The 18,105-nt window shown below is 32.8% G+C and overlaps 1 protein-coding gene across 1 annotated transcript in view; it reads right to left on the bottom strand.

Moving 5' to 3' along the window:
• SLC6A15 (solute carrier family 6 member 15) overlaps positions 1-18,105 on the bottom strand; it is a 53,026-nt gene that overhangs the window by 14,945 nt on the left and 19,976 nt on the right. Inside the window, exons 2-7 of the mRNA XM_003927845.4 lie at positions 15,166-15,638; positions 12,338-12,495; positions 11,864-11,990; positions 10,245-10,426; positions 3,677-3,787; positions 113-354 (exon numbers count right to left, since the gene is read on the bottom strand). Of these exons, the coding sequence (XP_003927894.1) occupies positions 113-354; positions 3,677-3,787; positions 10,245-10,426; positions 11,864-11,990; positions 12,338-12,495; positions 15,166-15,454 (1,109 nt within the window). The 5' untranslated portion in view covers positions 15,455-15,638. The remainder of the gene's footprint in view (positions 1-112; positions 355-3,676; positions 3,788-10,244; positions 10,427-11,863; positions 11,991-12,337; positions 12,496-15,165; positions 15,639-18,105) is intronic.

The raw sequence follows: 18,105 nt of genomic DNA, 5'->3' as shown, positions 1-18,105 counted from the left end.
TTTCTGTCAAACTATCATATGTATCTCATAAATATGTATAACTATCATGTATACATAAAATTCTAAATAACAAAAAATAAGAAATAAAGCCAATAGAAATTAATATCCATACTGTGTTACGCATTTCTCATTTATGACATTCGCTTTGAAGCCCAGAACTGCAAACACCACCAATGTTGCCAGGACAGAAGTGAAAAAATTGATGAAGGACACCAGGACAGCATCAAAGTGGCAGTTGTTATCTCTCTTGTTGTAGCTTGAAAAGGCAATGACACCACCAAATCCCAGCCCTAAGGCAAAGAACACTTGAGTAGCAGCTTCTCTCCAGACCTTGGGCTCCAGCATTATTTCAAGCTGTTTAAAAATAAACATAATAGAATCAGGTACAATATAATATTTCAGAATAATTAAGTTTTATGGAATTAACTCAACTGCTTAAATATATAATAGTGATGTTTATGCACCCAAAGGTTATTGAAATCTGGGAAATAATATGATCTTAAGATTAAATAAACTTTTTTTTTTTTTGAAAGAAAAAATATGAATAATAAAGTTTATCAGGTCTTTACATGGAGAATTTAAGTACATGGAAATTTTCTACTTACATAGTAATTTTTAGGTATTTTAAGACTAATTATCAAAGTAAATATGAAATGAGAATATGAAGAAAAATTAATTATCTTCAATCATTTCCCATTGTGTCTTTTTCCTTCCCGTAGCAAGACACTTCAATTACCAATAAAAGTTAGTAAATTAGTTTACTTATAATCCATGTTTTGTGTTTTCTGGTGTTAATCTAATGGTTGAAGTAGAAAACAATTATAAACTTGGTAGAGCTGAACTATTTGTACTTTACATATTCACATATGTATTCTTTATTCATTCAAAAGTCTACTAAAAGATTTTTCTTTGAAAATAGAAGAAATTCATTTATATTGTCTGTAAGATACTCTTTCAGATCCAAAGTTCCCATATTTTGAACCTGAAATATCAACATACGAAGGAGCACATACGAGTTCTTTGGTGTATAGTTTACAAACAAATATGGTATTATAAGCGAACGAATGTGGAATGTTCCCAGCACAAAGAAATGATTAATGTTCGAAGTGATGACTATCCCAATTACCCAAATTTGACCATTATACGTTGTATGTTTCTGAAATATCAGAATCAGAATATTGAACATATATACCATGTAGTTGTACTTTATGTCTTAGATAATTATCACTGTTTACAATGAAAACTTAAATGAAACGGTTCAGATCAGCCATGTGTGGCACAGACCTCAATAAATAGTTCAGTTTGATTTCAGTAATAATAGCGTTTAAATTGGCATTATATCTCTTTTTACCATGACAAGAAAATTGCCTTTATTGAGAGCAATGTCAAACATGGCTAAAAACATCAGTTCTCCCGAGAGTTTCAGATTCTGATTCTGCCTGAACCTCTCTGGAGAACTCATGTTCTCCAAAAATCGTGTCCTCTCTGACTTTTAGCTTCTTCAATAGAAAGATCAGAGTAATAAGAAGTGTACCACTCGCCACAGTGCTTACCACACTCTAAAAATGCTCAGTAACTGTTAACATATATCAGCTATTATGGCAAATACATTAACAATCATTTTATAGGGTTTACCTCATTTAATATGCACAACAACTCACGAAGTTGTTGCTACTATTAACTGAGTCTTACGAAGGTTATGTAACCTGCCTAAGGTTACACAGCAGCTCTGAGGTAGAGATGAAATAAGAACACAGGTAGGTTCCAAAATCCATGTTCCCTCAAATAATAGGATGTATTGCTTCAACTAAATTTAGTTATTAAAATCTATGAAATATGCTTTTTAAACATATGATTATTTTCATAATTTATTAGCAATTAACATATGCATATTGTTTACTGACCATTGCTACATTGTATTCTACTAAAATAATCTCAACTGTCTATCTCTACTTTACCCACTAGATGGCAGGAAACACATATTTACTAAAGACATTACTAGGATCCCTTCCAATTTCTGAACTAAAATCTCCGCTCACTGTTTCAGGAGTATTTGATGTGCTTCCATACTTTCTCACCTACATAAAATGGAAATTTTAAAAAATTTACAACTACTTCTCACATTGACTATCACATCCTACAGAAATGTAATACAGAATCTTATCAACACTCAATGAAAAGTTAGCTGAAGGAAAATTAACACTGTAATAGTGATCCCTAGTCCCAGTCAAAAATGTTAATTCATGCGGCAGTTTTCAGTATTAGGGCTATATATAATTATTATATCAAAGCATTGAAACTCTAAAATATTTAGCTAAACCAAATGTTTAGAATTTTGTCACAAGCAATTGCCAATTTAGAAAAAGAATGTATTCTAAAACTTCACACAGAATTTGGTTGTCTTGAACTCAGAAAACATTTTTTTTTTTTATACATATAAGTTTTTTGGTCATTCAGTATGGTTCATTTGAAGCAGATTTAAATTATAGTGTGGCTGAAACTCATAAATCTTAGTTGTTCACAGAGAAGTTCCAAGAACTCTAAATGTTAAACAGGACTTTTAAAGTAGCTGAGAAAACCAGACACCAGTGTCAGCATTTTTGCTACTACAAAATGAATACCAACTCAGAACCAGACACACAAAGAACACAGCTTTTCTTACGCAGTATCAAGGCAGCTGCCAGGAATGACAAAGAATTCCAGAGAAGCTAATCCCTTCTGCCCAAATCTCGCAGCTCATTGCTGGCTGCACATTCATCCTTCAGATAACTTTTAATTTCTAAACTAATTTTGAAATCATATCTTTAGACAGTTTCATCTTTATGTCTGCCTATAATAGTGGGGTGCAACTTCATTTCAGTACATGTATGTACATAAATATATATATATGTATATATATATACACTCAACAACTTGTTTCCTGTTAAATCAATATAAGAAGTTATAATTAAGTCCACAGTTATGATTAACCAGGTAAATGTGCCCAGTGCTGAGTTTAGCTCTACTAAATTGCATCATAGATTATAAGTTCTAAGCCCTTGATGGAGTCTAAAGAGAATTTTCCTAAAATATACATAGTTTTCTAACAGCTATAGAAGTTACATAATTTCACAAGCTGATCATTATAAATATTCTTCCAGAAGATACAAACCCTCAAGGACAATTAACTAAGAAAAGAAAACACTGATTTTTCTCTGAGAGAGTAATTTGGGTTTCTTAATCTGAGTTCATGAATTCTAGATGATTGGTCAACCTCTGGAGCCATTAAACAAATTAATATGTTCATTAATTTTTGGTAAGAAAATCCTTGTCACTTTTTCAAGAGGGTTCATGACACAGAAAAAAGGTAAAAAGCATTGGAATAGAAGGGAAAAAGTAAGTGAAGACTGAAAAATTATAAAGTTTAATCAGTATAAAAATTGGAAATACATTTATTACAAAAGAGGGACTTTTGAAATTGAAATACTGATAGTCTTACTGTAAAATCAAAATGGAGTATTAAAAAATGGAGATAAATGGATATAATTATGTTTTTCTAGACTGGTTAACAACTATAATTTAAAAGTTTAATGTGCATATGTTAGAACAATTAGTCCTTAAATATAACTTAGAACATTTTAACAATAAACATAATGCTTTCATGATCATAAGCTTTAAATAGAAATACGGTACATACCCTAGGGGTAAACATGTGGCGAATTCCATCAATTGAACCATTTAAAAGGAATGCTCTGATTAAGAAGCATATAAGTACCACATATGGAAACAGAGAACTAAAATATACAATCTGCAAAGAAAGAAAAATAAAAATAAGTGAGATGCAATGACAACTATATGTTTAATAGCTAAGATTGTATATATTATATGTCCTGTTCTGTACCTTGACAGTCACTGTTTCATACATGGAATGATTAATAAAACTATTAATAACTTCTAAAGTCATCCTTTAAGAATGGTTTATGAGTCATCATTCAGTCTTAAGATCCTATTTAAGATATAATTTAAAATTTTAAAAACTATTTCCTGTGAAAGAAATCCATAAGCTATGGTGTAGCTTGATTAATGTTGATTCCTTATAGTTTGTAAAACAAGCAATATTTAACACAGAAATGAACAGGACTAACTACCTAGCAAATTCCTGCTTTTTTTTTTTTTTTTTTTTTTTGGTTCTATGTAGCAAATTAGAGTCCTCTTTCTTTTTCTCTTTTCTTTTTTCTTTCATTCTTCTTTCTCTCTCTCTCTCTCTCTCTCTCTCTCTCTCTCTCTCTCTCTCTCTCTTTCTTTCTTTCTTCTCTCTCTCTCTCCTTTCTTTCTTTCTTTTTTTTTTAGAGGGAGTCTTGTTCTTGTTTCCCAGGCTGGAGTGCAATGGCACAATCTTGGCTCACTGCAACCTCCGCCTCCCGTGTTCAAGTGATTCTCCTGCCTCAGCCTCCCAATTTCTTTTTATTTTAACCAAAGTTTCATTGCAATTCTGTAAAGCTTTCATCATAGCACCGTCCCTATGCTGTATCCTCCAGAACCCAATCAATCGAACATGTAAAGATTTTACTTTCCACTTCAGCAGTTTTCACCATTAAACAGTTCAGCAAGTATTTAAAATAGAAAAGGAACTGTGCTACTCAGACATTCACTGCCTCCTTGACATATTTCTCTGGAGGCCTAATAGGTCTCTAAAATGTTTCAGGTTCAGAAAGAAACTTCTGAATTTCTCTCAAAGTTGTTTGCACCCAGCTCTATTTCAGAAAATAGCCCCACCCTCCATCCTGTTAGTAAAGCCAAACATCTAGAAGCTTATTCATAATATTCTCCTACCTGAATTTCTGGCTGCCTCTTGGTTTATGTCATACTCTGCTTAAAACACTAGAGGAATTTCCACTGCTATTGGAATAAAGTGCTGATTCCACTCTCTGGCCTACAAAGCCTTACACTAGAGTGCCTGCCTGCCTGCCTGCCTGCCACTTAGGCCCTTGCTATCCTGTGAGTCTACAAAGCTCTGCCAGCCTTGGGATGCAGAGCTGCAGCTTCCTTCAGAAGCATCCTTCCTTATTTGCGATGACTTGTTCCTCCTTATTATTTTAGTCTCATCTTCATTTTTTCACTGAGGTCTTCCCTGACCACCAAAAATAAAGTAATGCCTTTTACCATCCTCTCTTCCGTCTGCCCCCTGCCAACCCTCAGTGATATTACCTTGGGTTTGCTGTTGCTTAGAGCACTCAGCACTCTTGGAATTTTATTTCTGTGTTTCTGTGTTTATTTTTTGTACTCTCTACCAGGACATAAGCTAGTAAGGGTTAGGATCTCTTCTGTTTACTACCATGTCCCACACGCCTAACACAGTTGCTGGCATAGTAGCTCTATAATATGTATCTGTGGAAGGAAGGAATGGAAGAACAGGAACAATGGAGGAAAAAGTGTCATAGCAGATGATGCATCAGGGCAAGAAAGAGACAGCAAGTCCAATAATAACTGCAAACAATATTAATATACGGCTACACAATAATGGGCACTTTCTCTCTAGTTTTACCCACGTAATAATCATATTTAAACACGTGGCATATCCTAAGGAAAAAAATACGGATAAAATGTCAGCATACTTTAAAACTCAATATTTTTAAAACAAATCATATTTTAATTAGTTGTAACAAACATGATTTTTAAATAATTTCTGTTTTAATCCTTTGATTAATCCTTCACTCAAGTTTTTTGACTTTGAAAAAAATCAGAATGCTTTCAGATGGATTACTCTTTCTCTTTCTCTCCCTCTCTCTTTCCTTCCTTCCTTCCTTGCGTCCTTTCTTGCTTCTTTTCTTCCTTTCTTTCCAGAGTCCCTCTCTGTCACCCAGGCTGGAGTGTCATGGAGCCATTTCAGCTCACTGAAACCTCCGCCTCTCGAGTTAAAGTAATTCTCCTGCCTCAGCCTCCTGAGTAGCTGGAATTACAGGCACCTGCTGCCATGCCCAGATAATTTTTTATATTTTTGTAATGACTGGGTTTCACGATATTGCCTAGGCTGTTCTCAAACTCCTGAGCTCAGGCAATCCACCCTCCTTGGCCTCCCAAAGTGTTGGGATTACAGGCATGAGCCACCGTGCCCCGCCACTATCATACACTTCCTATGTGCTTCTGTTATTTCACTTAGTATGTTTTAATCATCATTAGAATGTGTCGTAATACTGTCGTACAATAATATAATACTAAAAATTTTGCACATTAAGATAAGACTTACAAGAATTTAAATTTTTCTTCTTGTAAACAATTCACTCATTAAATTACGGGTTCCATGAGGACAGACTGTGGCCTATTTATCCTTGCATATCCATCATTGCCTAACAAATAGTAGATACTAAAATACAGTGTTCATTGGGAGATTTATAGGAATTTGAGTTTTTCTTCCTGCACACAATTCTTAAAAGTGTAAACTTATCTTCATTCTGCAGTATTTTGAAAATTATATTCTAATTATATATCCAGACATTTCAATTTTTATTTATGAATTCAACAAACATTTAAATTCTTAAGGTCACCGATCTGGATTCAATAAGATTCTAACACAGTTTCCTAAAAAGGAACAAGAACATTTCAATCATACAATATGGAGAAAAATAAATCAATATTTTAAACAATTAAGTAATTTTAAGAAAGCAACACATCAGTTTTATTTCTCTGTGAGCAGGTAGGAGGACAAAGCATTTCATTATTAAATTCCATGATTTGAAAAGATGTGTTTTAGGAGTCAGCATTTTACATAGGTATCTGTGTCATTTTTAAACACAAATTATTTACATTCAGTCATATAGCTCCAATCTTATTGGACCAAAATGGCCAGTTGCATAATATGATTAAAATAGATTAAATTCAATCTACTGACTGTGTTTATACCAACCACTTTCTCCTTTCCATGCTTTATGTCTTGTAACCTGAAGTTATTTCATAAATTTGTTTATTGTTTGCTGCCTCTGCCACTAGAATGGAAACTCCATGAGGACAGGTACATTGTTTGCTGTATTTTCAGACTACATCAGTGTCTAGACCATAGTAAGTGCTTAATAAATATTTGTTCAAAAAATAATGAATAGGTGATTCTTACACATTGTCCAAGAAGTATACATTTTTAAAATTGGAAAATGATACAATGAAACATGTTCCTTTGAGTGATTTTTAAGAACCCCCTGGGCCTTGACAACCATTATGGCTATCAAAGCAAGGACATTAGTAAGAAGAGACTATTTTAATATTTAAAAGGTTGTATAAAATACTTTCATTTTACTAAACTGTTTAAAAAATCAAAAACACAAATTATTGTTTTACATATTAAAATGTTTATTATCAACATACCTATAGAATGTATCATTCTCTTTGAAAATTTTGTAGTCTAGTTTTAGCTTTGTCTGTCATGTATTGGTTGTTTAATTCTGGCCAATTTATTTTATTTTTCCTAAGCTTGTCGACTTTGCAGTAATATGGGGATAAAATATGCAAATTATCTAGCTGATAGAAAGAATAAGCAAGCTAATGTGTGCATAGTACTTAGCACAGTAGTAGTAACAATAGCAAAGTAATTGGAGTAAAAATACTACCTTAGAATTAGAAGAAAACTTAGAGCTTCTCATTTCTGTCCCCCATCTTTGAGGCAGGCATCCCCTTAATAGATGCTATAACTAGGGCACATGCCACTTCTGTGTGACCACCTCCAATTATACTGAGCTCTCTACCATGGAGGCAACCAATTTCATTATTACCGAGTTTGATTATTGAAAGGTCTTTCTTTCTTTCTTTGAAGACTAACCACCATCACAACCTCCTCCATAATACCTAATATTTGATCATAGGTTTGTTTTCTATGACCACACAAAGCAGCCTTATTCTTATTTTGATTTAACTCTTTGAAGACTTTGATCACAGAGCTGAAATTTCTCATATTAAAGAAGAAAATACAAGAATTCAGTAAAATCCAGCATTGCAGATGTGGTCTAACTAAGGTGTGCCTATCTAGCTCAAAAGACAGTGTCCCTATCATAACTCTTTTAATTCATGCAGTTTCCAATTAGCATTTTGGGGTATATGCATATGCATGTGTAACTGTGTATATTTTGATTGAGCACATCACCAGCTGATTCATTCTTTTAGCTGCTGAATCGTCTAAGTTGTTTTTCCATGTACTAGCTTTAAATGATGTTTCGCTATTCTGCACTTGTGACACTGTTTATTTGAAAGCATTTTCTGTTTGGTAGGTAAACACAAAGCTTAACATTTAATTCCTCATAAAGTCGTTCTTATTATATTTAACTCATTTTTTCAGACTGAGGAATTGTGACAATTTTGGCTTTCACATCTTCTTTGCTTCCATTACCTACAGGTAGCTTTTTCCCCGTCAGTATCTGTTAAATTCTTCAAATATTGCCCAAATGCTAGTCTTTCCCTAAAGCATTCTCATTGAAATAACAAATGTATGTACTAAATAAACTGTATTGCATTTTTGAAAGTTATACTACATGGCATGAGAAAAACAACCCCAAAATGCTGTGACAAGAAAGTCATAAATAGTTTTTTTAAGTGATGCTAAGACACAGACTAAAAAGAAACAGAAACAAAACATGGTAGTAAGAGAAGTTGAGTACAAGGGTTTTTGAACTTCTCTGGATGACCACAGTTAGTTTTCTACCAAATGATATTCTATTTGGAATCATATAAATATGGGTAGGTCTTATTTAAGAATCTATTCCTTCACTTATAATATGGTTATGATATAGTGGAAGACACACACAAGTGAACAAGCTGATTGAAGTTATTTAGTCATATAATACAATTAACATTTGCCAAAGACTTAAAGATATTTAGATGTGCTATCAAGTATATTTACAAATTCGAAAAACAACATGATACAGAGTTTCCAGCAGGAAGGTAAATGTAAAATCAGCTACAAGTTACAAGTTAAAAGGTCAGTAAATATTTTAATTAAATATAAAGTAACAGAAAACAAAGATGAATTAGACAGACATCAGCCCGAAAAGATTCCTCTAATTGGTGGGAATAGGATAGTGTGAGACATTAGAGTATTGCAGTTAAGGAACATAGAACCTAGATTTAGACAGGCTTGCATTTGACTCCAAATACTAGGACTTAGAAGCCATGAATCTTTGGATAAGTTAACCTAACTTCTCAAACCTGTTTATTTTAAATCTGTAAAATGGTTCTAAAATGGAAATTACATTTTAATAGTTGTTTTTAGAATAAAATGGGATAAAGTATAAAAAGTAATTATCACAGTACCTAAAGCAAATTAAATTTGTAATAAATATTAGCTACTATTACTGTTCTTAGTCTAATTCTTGTCAGAGACAACTTGATTACCATTTACTACTACTACTGCCATTCCTGCTAGTATATGATGAGGAGTGGTAATAAGCCTGAAATCAGATGTATACTTTGAAAAGGAAAATAGCACAGCAGGACTGTTAAAGGGCAGAACGAAGAGCCAACAGTAAATTCTTGCTAGGATCCAGCCAAGAGCTGTAGAGAGCTTTAGAACAGCGGCAGTGACAATGAAAACTAAAGTAATATGAATGCAAAATAGTGAATAGCAATTACTTTACTAATGCGTCTTTTAAAAATAATAACCAACAAGCTATCTAGAATTCACTTAATGCCTTTTTCAACAACACCCATTCTAATTTTCAATTTTCCTTAGCAGAAATGATATTTAGTCTTTTGCATTACTCTGAATTCCTTGTTGGAATTATCATTAACTGCTTAATGATGTTCACAGCTTTAAGAAACACTCCACATTACATTATTTCAAAATGTCTTACACAAGTATTCCTTAGACTACCTACAGCAGAGAGAAACAAATGATATCAAACAAACAAAATGAATAAATTACTCATCTACCACTTTCTCCAGCTTCCATAATTTAACTACTTGGTAATCAGAGAACTGAAACATTAGGGTTAATTGAAAAAAATGGCAAAAAGAAAGGACTTTTAAGTACTAACAAAATTTGAAAGATCTTGTTGAAATAAAGAAAGATTATAATTAACTTTAGATTTCACTATAAAATACTTATTTTTTTGTCTCTTTTCTTAAATTTAAGCATACCTTTAAAGTTTCCCTTTCCACTAATCTTTAATTATCTAGAATGAAGTGTTATGTGCGATTTGCCCACAGAAATTTGTAACAGAATTTTAGAGAGGAATGATACCAGAAATGCTGATTAGCAGAACAGGGAAGGACTCTAATATACTAACTTTTCCAGAAGACTGAATGCCTTTGATCATAGCCAAGCAAACCATGACCCACGCAGCCAACAAGCAGACGGTCATCTTCCAGTTTAAGCCCCCACTTTCGGAAATGGAACTTGAAATATTCAGTGCTTCCCGATACCAGTAATAGGTAGTGGCAGAACTTTGTTCACATTCTGGTTCTACAACTGTAGAAAGAAAGGTAACACACAATCATTTCAGAATATAAAGAGCAATGAGACAATTTTTTTCCAATAAACCTATAAGTGAGTTTTTAATGCTTTCTAGAAAAGTACTACCATTGTAGAGCAGCATGGAAATTCACAATGAACAACAAAAAACTCAACTTTGCAAAAATTTGAAAAACCAACAGAAATGTATCCTGTTGTATTATTTCTTATGCACTTCTGCAGTAAGAATATGTGAATTTCCTATTGTTATGTATTTATGTATTTATTTATGTATGTATTTGTTTTTGAGACAGAGTTTTGCTCCATTGCTCGGGGTGGAGTATAATTGCACGATCTAGACTCACTGAAACCTCCACCTGCTGAGTTCAAGTCATTCTCCTGCCTATGCCACCTGAGTAGCTGGGATTACAGGTGCATGCCATCACACCCAGCTATTTTTTGAATTTTTAGTAGAGACGTGGTTTTACCATGTTGGCCAGACTGGACTTGACCTTCGACCTCAGGTGCTCCACCTGCATCAGCCTCTCAAAGTGCTGGGATTACAGGCACGAGCCACCACGCCTGTCCTCTTATCAAAATAAATTAAACAAATCAGGTTAATCACCCCTACAACCCCTAGAATTGTTGGATTGACTCCCTGGGGAAGCACTGTCAAATATGCTAGATGCTGGCCACCCAACACATGTAGCTTTTGAAATAGGGCCAGCCTAAAGTGACATGGGCTATAAATGTAAAATTTAACTAGATTTCAGGCTCAGTACAAGAAAATTATTGTAAATTATTATATTAATAACATTTAATTATATGTTGAACTGATAATATTTTGATACATTAGATTAAATAAAATATTTCATCTATTTGTTTTTACTTTCTTTAAGCATGTTTACTTAAAAAATACAAACTAGACCTGTACATTACAGTCTATGTTTACTAGACATCATTGCTATAGGTGACTCCTCCTCATAATATTTATATTATATTATGGGATTTTAAAAAATGATGGGAAAAGTATGAAACAACAGAACCAAAGACATAAAAGCAACTCTTTCCATTCAAATGAGTTCCATTCAAAGCAACTATTTAAAATTCTTCTTCCTGTACCCTTTGTGTTAGCTTTAATAAAAATGTAAGGCATCAATCAGGGCATACAAAATAAAGATTATCAAAGTTAATAAGGGAAGGCTTGTAATATTTTATCCTAATATCATAGGGCAGAGTAAAATAACTTGGAAAAAGCTAGAAAAATTAGATGGTGACAAAGGTCTATCTCTGAAGAGAATGTCAATCCTGAAAGTGAGAAAAATCTGTTATAATGATAATTTTGACTGATGTGTCCATATTATTTTTTAAAAAAGAAAAAAAATCTTGAAAGCTTGTGCCTTTGACACTCTTATAATCTTTAAATACCAAAACACTATATTGTACATATCTTACAAGTGTGTGAAGCATTTTTCACCAAAGGACACTGATCCCAAGGTAGAGGTTGCTGAAAAGACTGAGAAAAATAAAACAGACTCCAGCCAATGATGACGTTGTAGTAGAGAGCCACGAAATAGCACACCTGCAAAATAAAATAATGAGATTCCATTAAAACTCTCATGCCTCTTCCCATAAAACAATAAAATCAAATGTATAAAATTCTATTTAACATTTTTTAAATCCTCTTCATTTCATTTTTTATTTTGAACACATTATCTTTTCTAAAAAGTTAATGTCTTTCTCAAGACTTAGAATAGGCATAAACAACACTAAGCTATAGCAATATTTATAGCTTGTGTGTTAATTCATATGCCAGTAATGTTTTCTAAAATGTGATAAAAGAGTTGTTTATTAACACACACTCTGAAGTTTCATTTATAATTTCAAAACCTGTTTATGTTATAGCATACACCATACCAGGAAACTTACTACACAACTTGCAAATCCAATCCCGCCCAGTTTAGGGCTTATATAATTCCATACACCAATGCTGCCTCGCCGAATTCTTTGACCCACAGAGAGTTCCAGGAAAAAAAGGGGAATACCTATTACCATAAGTAGTATTAAATATGGTAAAAGATATGCACCTAAAGAAACAAGAACAAAAAAATAGATTATATTTTCAATAGTCACAGTAGAAAATATACTAATTCAGTTTATCTCATTAAAGATATTTGAATTACTATATAGTGTAATTATAGAGAACTCTGAAGAAGACACAATTCCATTACTTTGCCTCTTCCTCAAAGCAAGCCCCAACACCTAGAAGTGTCATTTTCTCCCTTCTCCCTTGAAGATCCTCATTCCAGAGGGGTCCTATTTCATACCCAGGAGGAAGGAATGCTACTCTAGAGGCCAGAAAGAATCGGAACAGACAGGACTTGTTGGGTTTTCTTCCTTTAGTCTATTCTCATTAGGTCATACCCTTTTGTCCAATCACATTTCTACATGACTGCCTATTCTTCACATATTCTAAGTATAAAAACTGACAGTTTTCCCTTTGTCTTTGTGTCTTCATTTCTGAAGGTTTTCATGTCATGTAAGACTACGATTAAATAAATGTGTTATGCTTTAAATATATATATTTGAACATTTGCTATTTACCAGCCACATTTCTAAGCACATTACATGTAGCTATTAATTTGCCCCTTACAAGAATCCTTGGAGATAGATACCATTATTAACCCTATATTACAGAGTGGGAACTAAGCCTGAGCAAATGCTGTGAAAGGTCACATGGCTAGTGTGAAAAATAACCAGGCTTCAGTCAAATTGACTTCAAAACCTGATCTGGAAGCTTTTATGCTATACCACCTACTACGCTTAACCATTGTGCTTTAAAAGGATAATATTATTAGGCAAATACACTTATATTGACTCTAATACCTTTTTTCTATTATTCAGAAAGTGCTTAAATGATTCACGAATACGATTTTTATAGCCTGAGGCTGAGTATTAACTTCTGGTTGCTTAGTCAGAAGATATTCCTCCAACAGCTAGAAGATCCAATGCTATACTGTATGTTGAGTACAAGTTTTGGTACTATAACCATTCTGAAACGAAAAATCAATTGGTATTTTATAGTATGTACAGTACTGCTTTCTCGTATTTCCATTTAGAAGAAAATAAATAATACTAGAAAAGATATTTTGACTTTTTTAACATATGGAAATAAGAAGGAGGAGCCATTTTTGCTAAGAACCAATTACTAAATATAAAATCTTTTAGCACTATCAACCAAGACAGAAGTTGTACTAAGTGGAAGTCAATCTGACTTTTCAGCCAAATCAGCCATCCTCCTTAACAGTGTGACCAATAAGATTTACAAGGTAAAAAAGTCTCAAAACAGGAATTTATCTTCTGCTTCTCTTGGCAAATGGAAGGATGCGTGAGAACAAAAAGCAGGATAGTACATAGTTGCTTACAGCTGATTTGATAAATAATTCACATGTGACGTTACCAGCTAGCTAAGGAGTTTTTCAGTATAGGGATACATAGTGCATCACTGACTCTATCAATCTTTATCTCTCAAGCAGATTTGCCAAATGGGCAAACCTTTTTCCAAACCTTTTGTTTTGTTCCTGTTTGTATTAAATAAAAGATATCTTAAACATATTTTGTCACCATAACATCTTAGTGTTTCATGCTTCAGTGGCCAAGAAAAAATTTACATATGCATGGGTTATATTATATTATTTGATATAAGGTTTGTAGATTACAACTACATTAAAAATAAACCATATTTTTTTCCAGTCAATAAAACTATCACAAACTATAATCAAATACCAAAATATTATTTATATACTTTGTGTCCTGAAATGCATGACTTATGGAATATCTCATTTTCGGCCACACTTATTTTAACAGCATATACATGTACATAAATAATATTTCATACACATAGATAATAACATTTCAACCCAATGTTAGTTAAATTCAGTTTGATTTTGGTGTACTATAAAACTATCACCATATATGAACAATTTTCTCCTTTGTAAAGTTTTTTCCATAGACTTCTAAGATAATTTTTGCTAAGTAAGCCTTTTTAATTACATTCACAAATGCAAATATTAATAGCAAGAATATCAATGATGTTACAGATAATTTTGTTTAAAATTACAGTTGCTAATTTCTTTAAAATTTTCTTTGAAACTGATCATTGCCCCAAAATATCATAGAACTGGAAATGAAATATATAAAATGCCTAAGGATGAAGAATGTCTAGCATTATATTATCTGTTCACATTCTTTCTACGGGGATCTAAACGTTCTCATCAGCATTTGACTATCATAATTATTCTAAATTACATATCTTCTTTATTTTTGAAGAGTGAGGCAACTTAAAATTAAGAATTAATAAATCATGGAGAGAAAATTCTGTTTGCCTTCACCAGTATTGTCATCTATCACAAGCTTTAGGTTATTCTTCAAAGGGAATAAGTGACAGGCATAAATGATGCAGTATTTGTTAGAAAAGTTCCAGTCAGTAATTCAGAGATGTTTATAGCTTCCAGAGAAAGAATTTGAGAATGTATTACCCGTAAGGAATCCCTGAGTATACACAGCAAGCCCATCTGCTCCTATAGAAACCTAATCCAAAAACATATCTGGGCTCACTTCCCACAAAGAAGTTTCCCTAGCTTTACAATGGAATTGAAAGTTTCAAAAATAATGCGACTACAGCAATAATATGAGCTATTTGAGACACCCAATTGCAATTTACTATACCAATTTATCACTTAAAAAAAATAACTTACCGCCCCCATTCTTCTGACATAGGTATGGAAATCGCCACACATTTCCTAAACCTACGGAAAATCCAACTTGGGCCAGGATGTATTGTAGTTTACTGTTCCAAGCTGGTCTTTCATCTTCGACTTCAGATCCTTCTTCGACATCTGTATCTTTCTCTTCTTGGCCATCAACAATTAATTCGCTTGTCTTAAAAGCATCCTCAGCTGAGTCTTCATTGGAAAGAAGATCTTTGACAGACTCAGTAACATCATCATCTAATTCTCTTTTTACCACCTTGCTGTTTTTAGGCATTGGAAAGTATGGGAAGTATTATTAAAGAAAAAACAAAAAACTCCTTTATGGCAAATATGTTAATTCTGTTTTTTGAAACAATGTTACTTGATATGAAGACCAAGAAGGTACCAAAAAAATCCTTGATTCCAGCTGATAAAGCCTTATGGATTCTGAATCTGTATGTCCAATATTCTGTAGGTACCTGTAAATTATAAGTTGGAATATGATCATATTTGATAATGAAAAATATTTAAAATACCAAATTATTCTTTGTTGTTCATTTTTAAGATAGAAAGTCTTTCTACAGAGTTGAAAACATAATTGTCTTTAGCTTTTCAGAGCTTAATATTCTTGTAATTATAATAATTGTAAAGCACATATGAGCTTCAAATATAATCTTAGCAAACTTCCTCCTTCTTGCAAAACTCTGATATACTCCAATGCATAATAAATGTCTGTTCATTAGTAACCAAACTTTTATGACTCTTTTTCTGAATTCTTTCTATTTTCCTCCCTGACTAAAGCAGATCTTTCCTTATATATCCCTGATTCTGTTCCTTGTAGAATTGTATACACAACTGCATACCAACTCTGTAAATTCATTTTATATACAATCTCTTCTGTTCAAATATTCATCATTTACTCATTTAATATTAATTGTTTTTTAAAAAAAATTTAATCTAGCTTATTTCATTTTTGGAGACAGGGTCTCTCTCTGTGACCCAGGCTGGAGTGACATGCACAATCAGGATTCACTGCAGCCTGTACCTCACCCAGAGATCCTCTTGCCTCAGTCCCACAAGTAGCTACAGGTGTGTGCCACAGGTGTGTGCCACCAGATCCAGCTAATTTTAGTTTTCCTTTTCTTTTTTTTTTTTTTTTTTTTTTTGTAGAGATGAGGTCTCACTATGTTGCCCAAGCAGGTCTCAAACTTCTGAGCTCAAGCTAGATCCTGCCTCAGCCTCCCAAAGTGCTGAGATTATATTGCATAAGCCATCACACCCAACCCATTTGAATTTATTGTAATGGGGCTTTATGTGATACGATAATCAATGAAATGTACAGAGCATGTTTTTAAGGATCTTATATTTAATAGAAAGAAAGGTATATCAAATAACAATACCATAATGCAGAACTTAAATGACCCAACATCATTACAACAGAAAATATCAGGAATGTTGGATAAAATTAGAGTTCAGCATAAATGGAGTGAGGTCATACCTAAACATAAGGAAAAGTAGAAATGAGATGAGAAGTGGTAAAAATGTACATTATGTATGTGATCAGTCTCTTAACAGCTCAAGGAAAACACTGCAAACACGCTGGGATTTTTTTTTTTTTTTCCTTTTCCTATTTGTACGTTACATCTCCTATCCTTTTCCCCACTCAGACACAGACCAAGTATAGAACACCTGTCTGCAGACCAGCGACACTGTGTTAAAAGCGAGTAAACATATGGGTTTTCAAGAAGCTTCCGAAATGATAGCCCAAGAACTCTGCCCTTTATTTCTGAAACAAAATAGAATTTCTTAAGAGAACTGCTATTAGATTTACATTAAAAGTCAAAGAAAACAGCTGTCATATTTCAATCTATGCTCTTAGTGAGCAAGACAGAATGTTGGGTAACCCAATGGAAAGAAAATTTTTTAACTTACTATGTAACTAATTTGTTGCCTTTAGGCTGGGATGATGTTTAGTTGTTTCTAACATTAAAATACATACCCTAAGAGCAAACACTTCTCATTTAGGATTTGGTGACAATTAAGAGAAACCTGTTTAGAAAATTGTGAAAGAGATGCATTCCCAAAATATTTTCAGTGATAGACACATCTCTAGAATAGGTGAAAAACTTCCCACAGTGATTATTTTAAACTGATAAAAACAGTACACTTGATCATAGTCAAAAGGCTGAGAAGCGATTACAGTGACTAATTTAAAGAGATCAACAAGGTTTTGACATGAGAATAATTTAGGAGATTTGGGGTTGTGTCTGTTTAATTTATATTATTAAATAATAAATATTATATTATTTATATTATTTTTAAGTCAATAAATATTAGTTGAATACATTAATAAATATAGCCATTGAAAAACTGAAATAAGTAAATTTTCTAGATAGTGTTTTCTGGAAGAAAACAACCTGATATATAAAAAATTGCAATTTGTAAGACATGAATTATCCAGAAAAAAGGTTTACGTTTATTAAACTAAAGATAAAATGTGTTGGCATAGTAATAAGTGACATACAGATAAGAGTGTGGATTTTCATCTGACAAATTTGGAGTTGTGTTCTAGTATTACAACTTATTAGTTGTGTAAAAGCTGGTAGTTAATGTCTCTCTTAACTCAATTCCCACAATAAACATTGTTTTCTTCTTCCATTTGCTTTTTCCATACAGATAGAAAGGGAGTGTATCCAAGCTTAGAGATATTATTATAGTAAAAGCACTCAACATTTTATAAAGAAAAAAATTTTTAAAGTGTTAACCATGAATCTCCCCCCAAACTTTTAAAGAAATTACTGTATTTCTTCTATACATTTCTATTTTTTGCAGAAAAAATGCACAAAATAAAACAAAATAAAAGGTAATATCTTTGGCTACTACTGCATGTTTTTTACTTACCAAGTGACCAATTCTCACCAATTTACATAAGATACCCTCTGGCAA

The sequence above is a fragment of the Saimiri boliviensis genome, chromosome 7 (assembly GCF_048565385.1).
Source record: "Saimiri boliviensis isolate mSaiBol1 chromosome 7, mSaiBol1.pri, whole genome shotgun sequence".
NCBI classification, from domain to species: Eukaryota; Metazoa; Chordata; class Mammalia; order Primates; family Cebidae; genus Saimiri; species Saimiri boliviensis.
The sequence above is the reverse complement of the archived record's forward strand: the minus strand, read 5'-3'. Positions and strand labels throughout refer to the sequence as shown.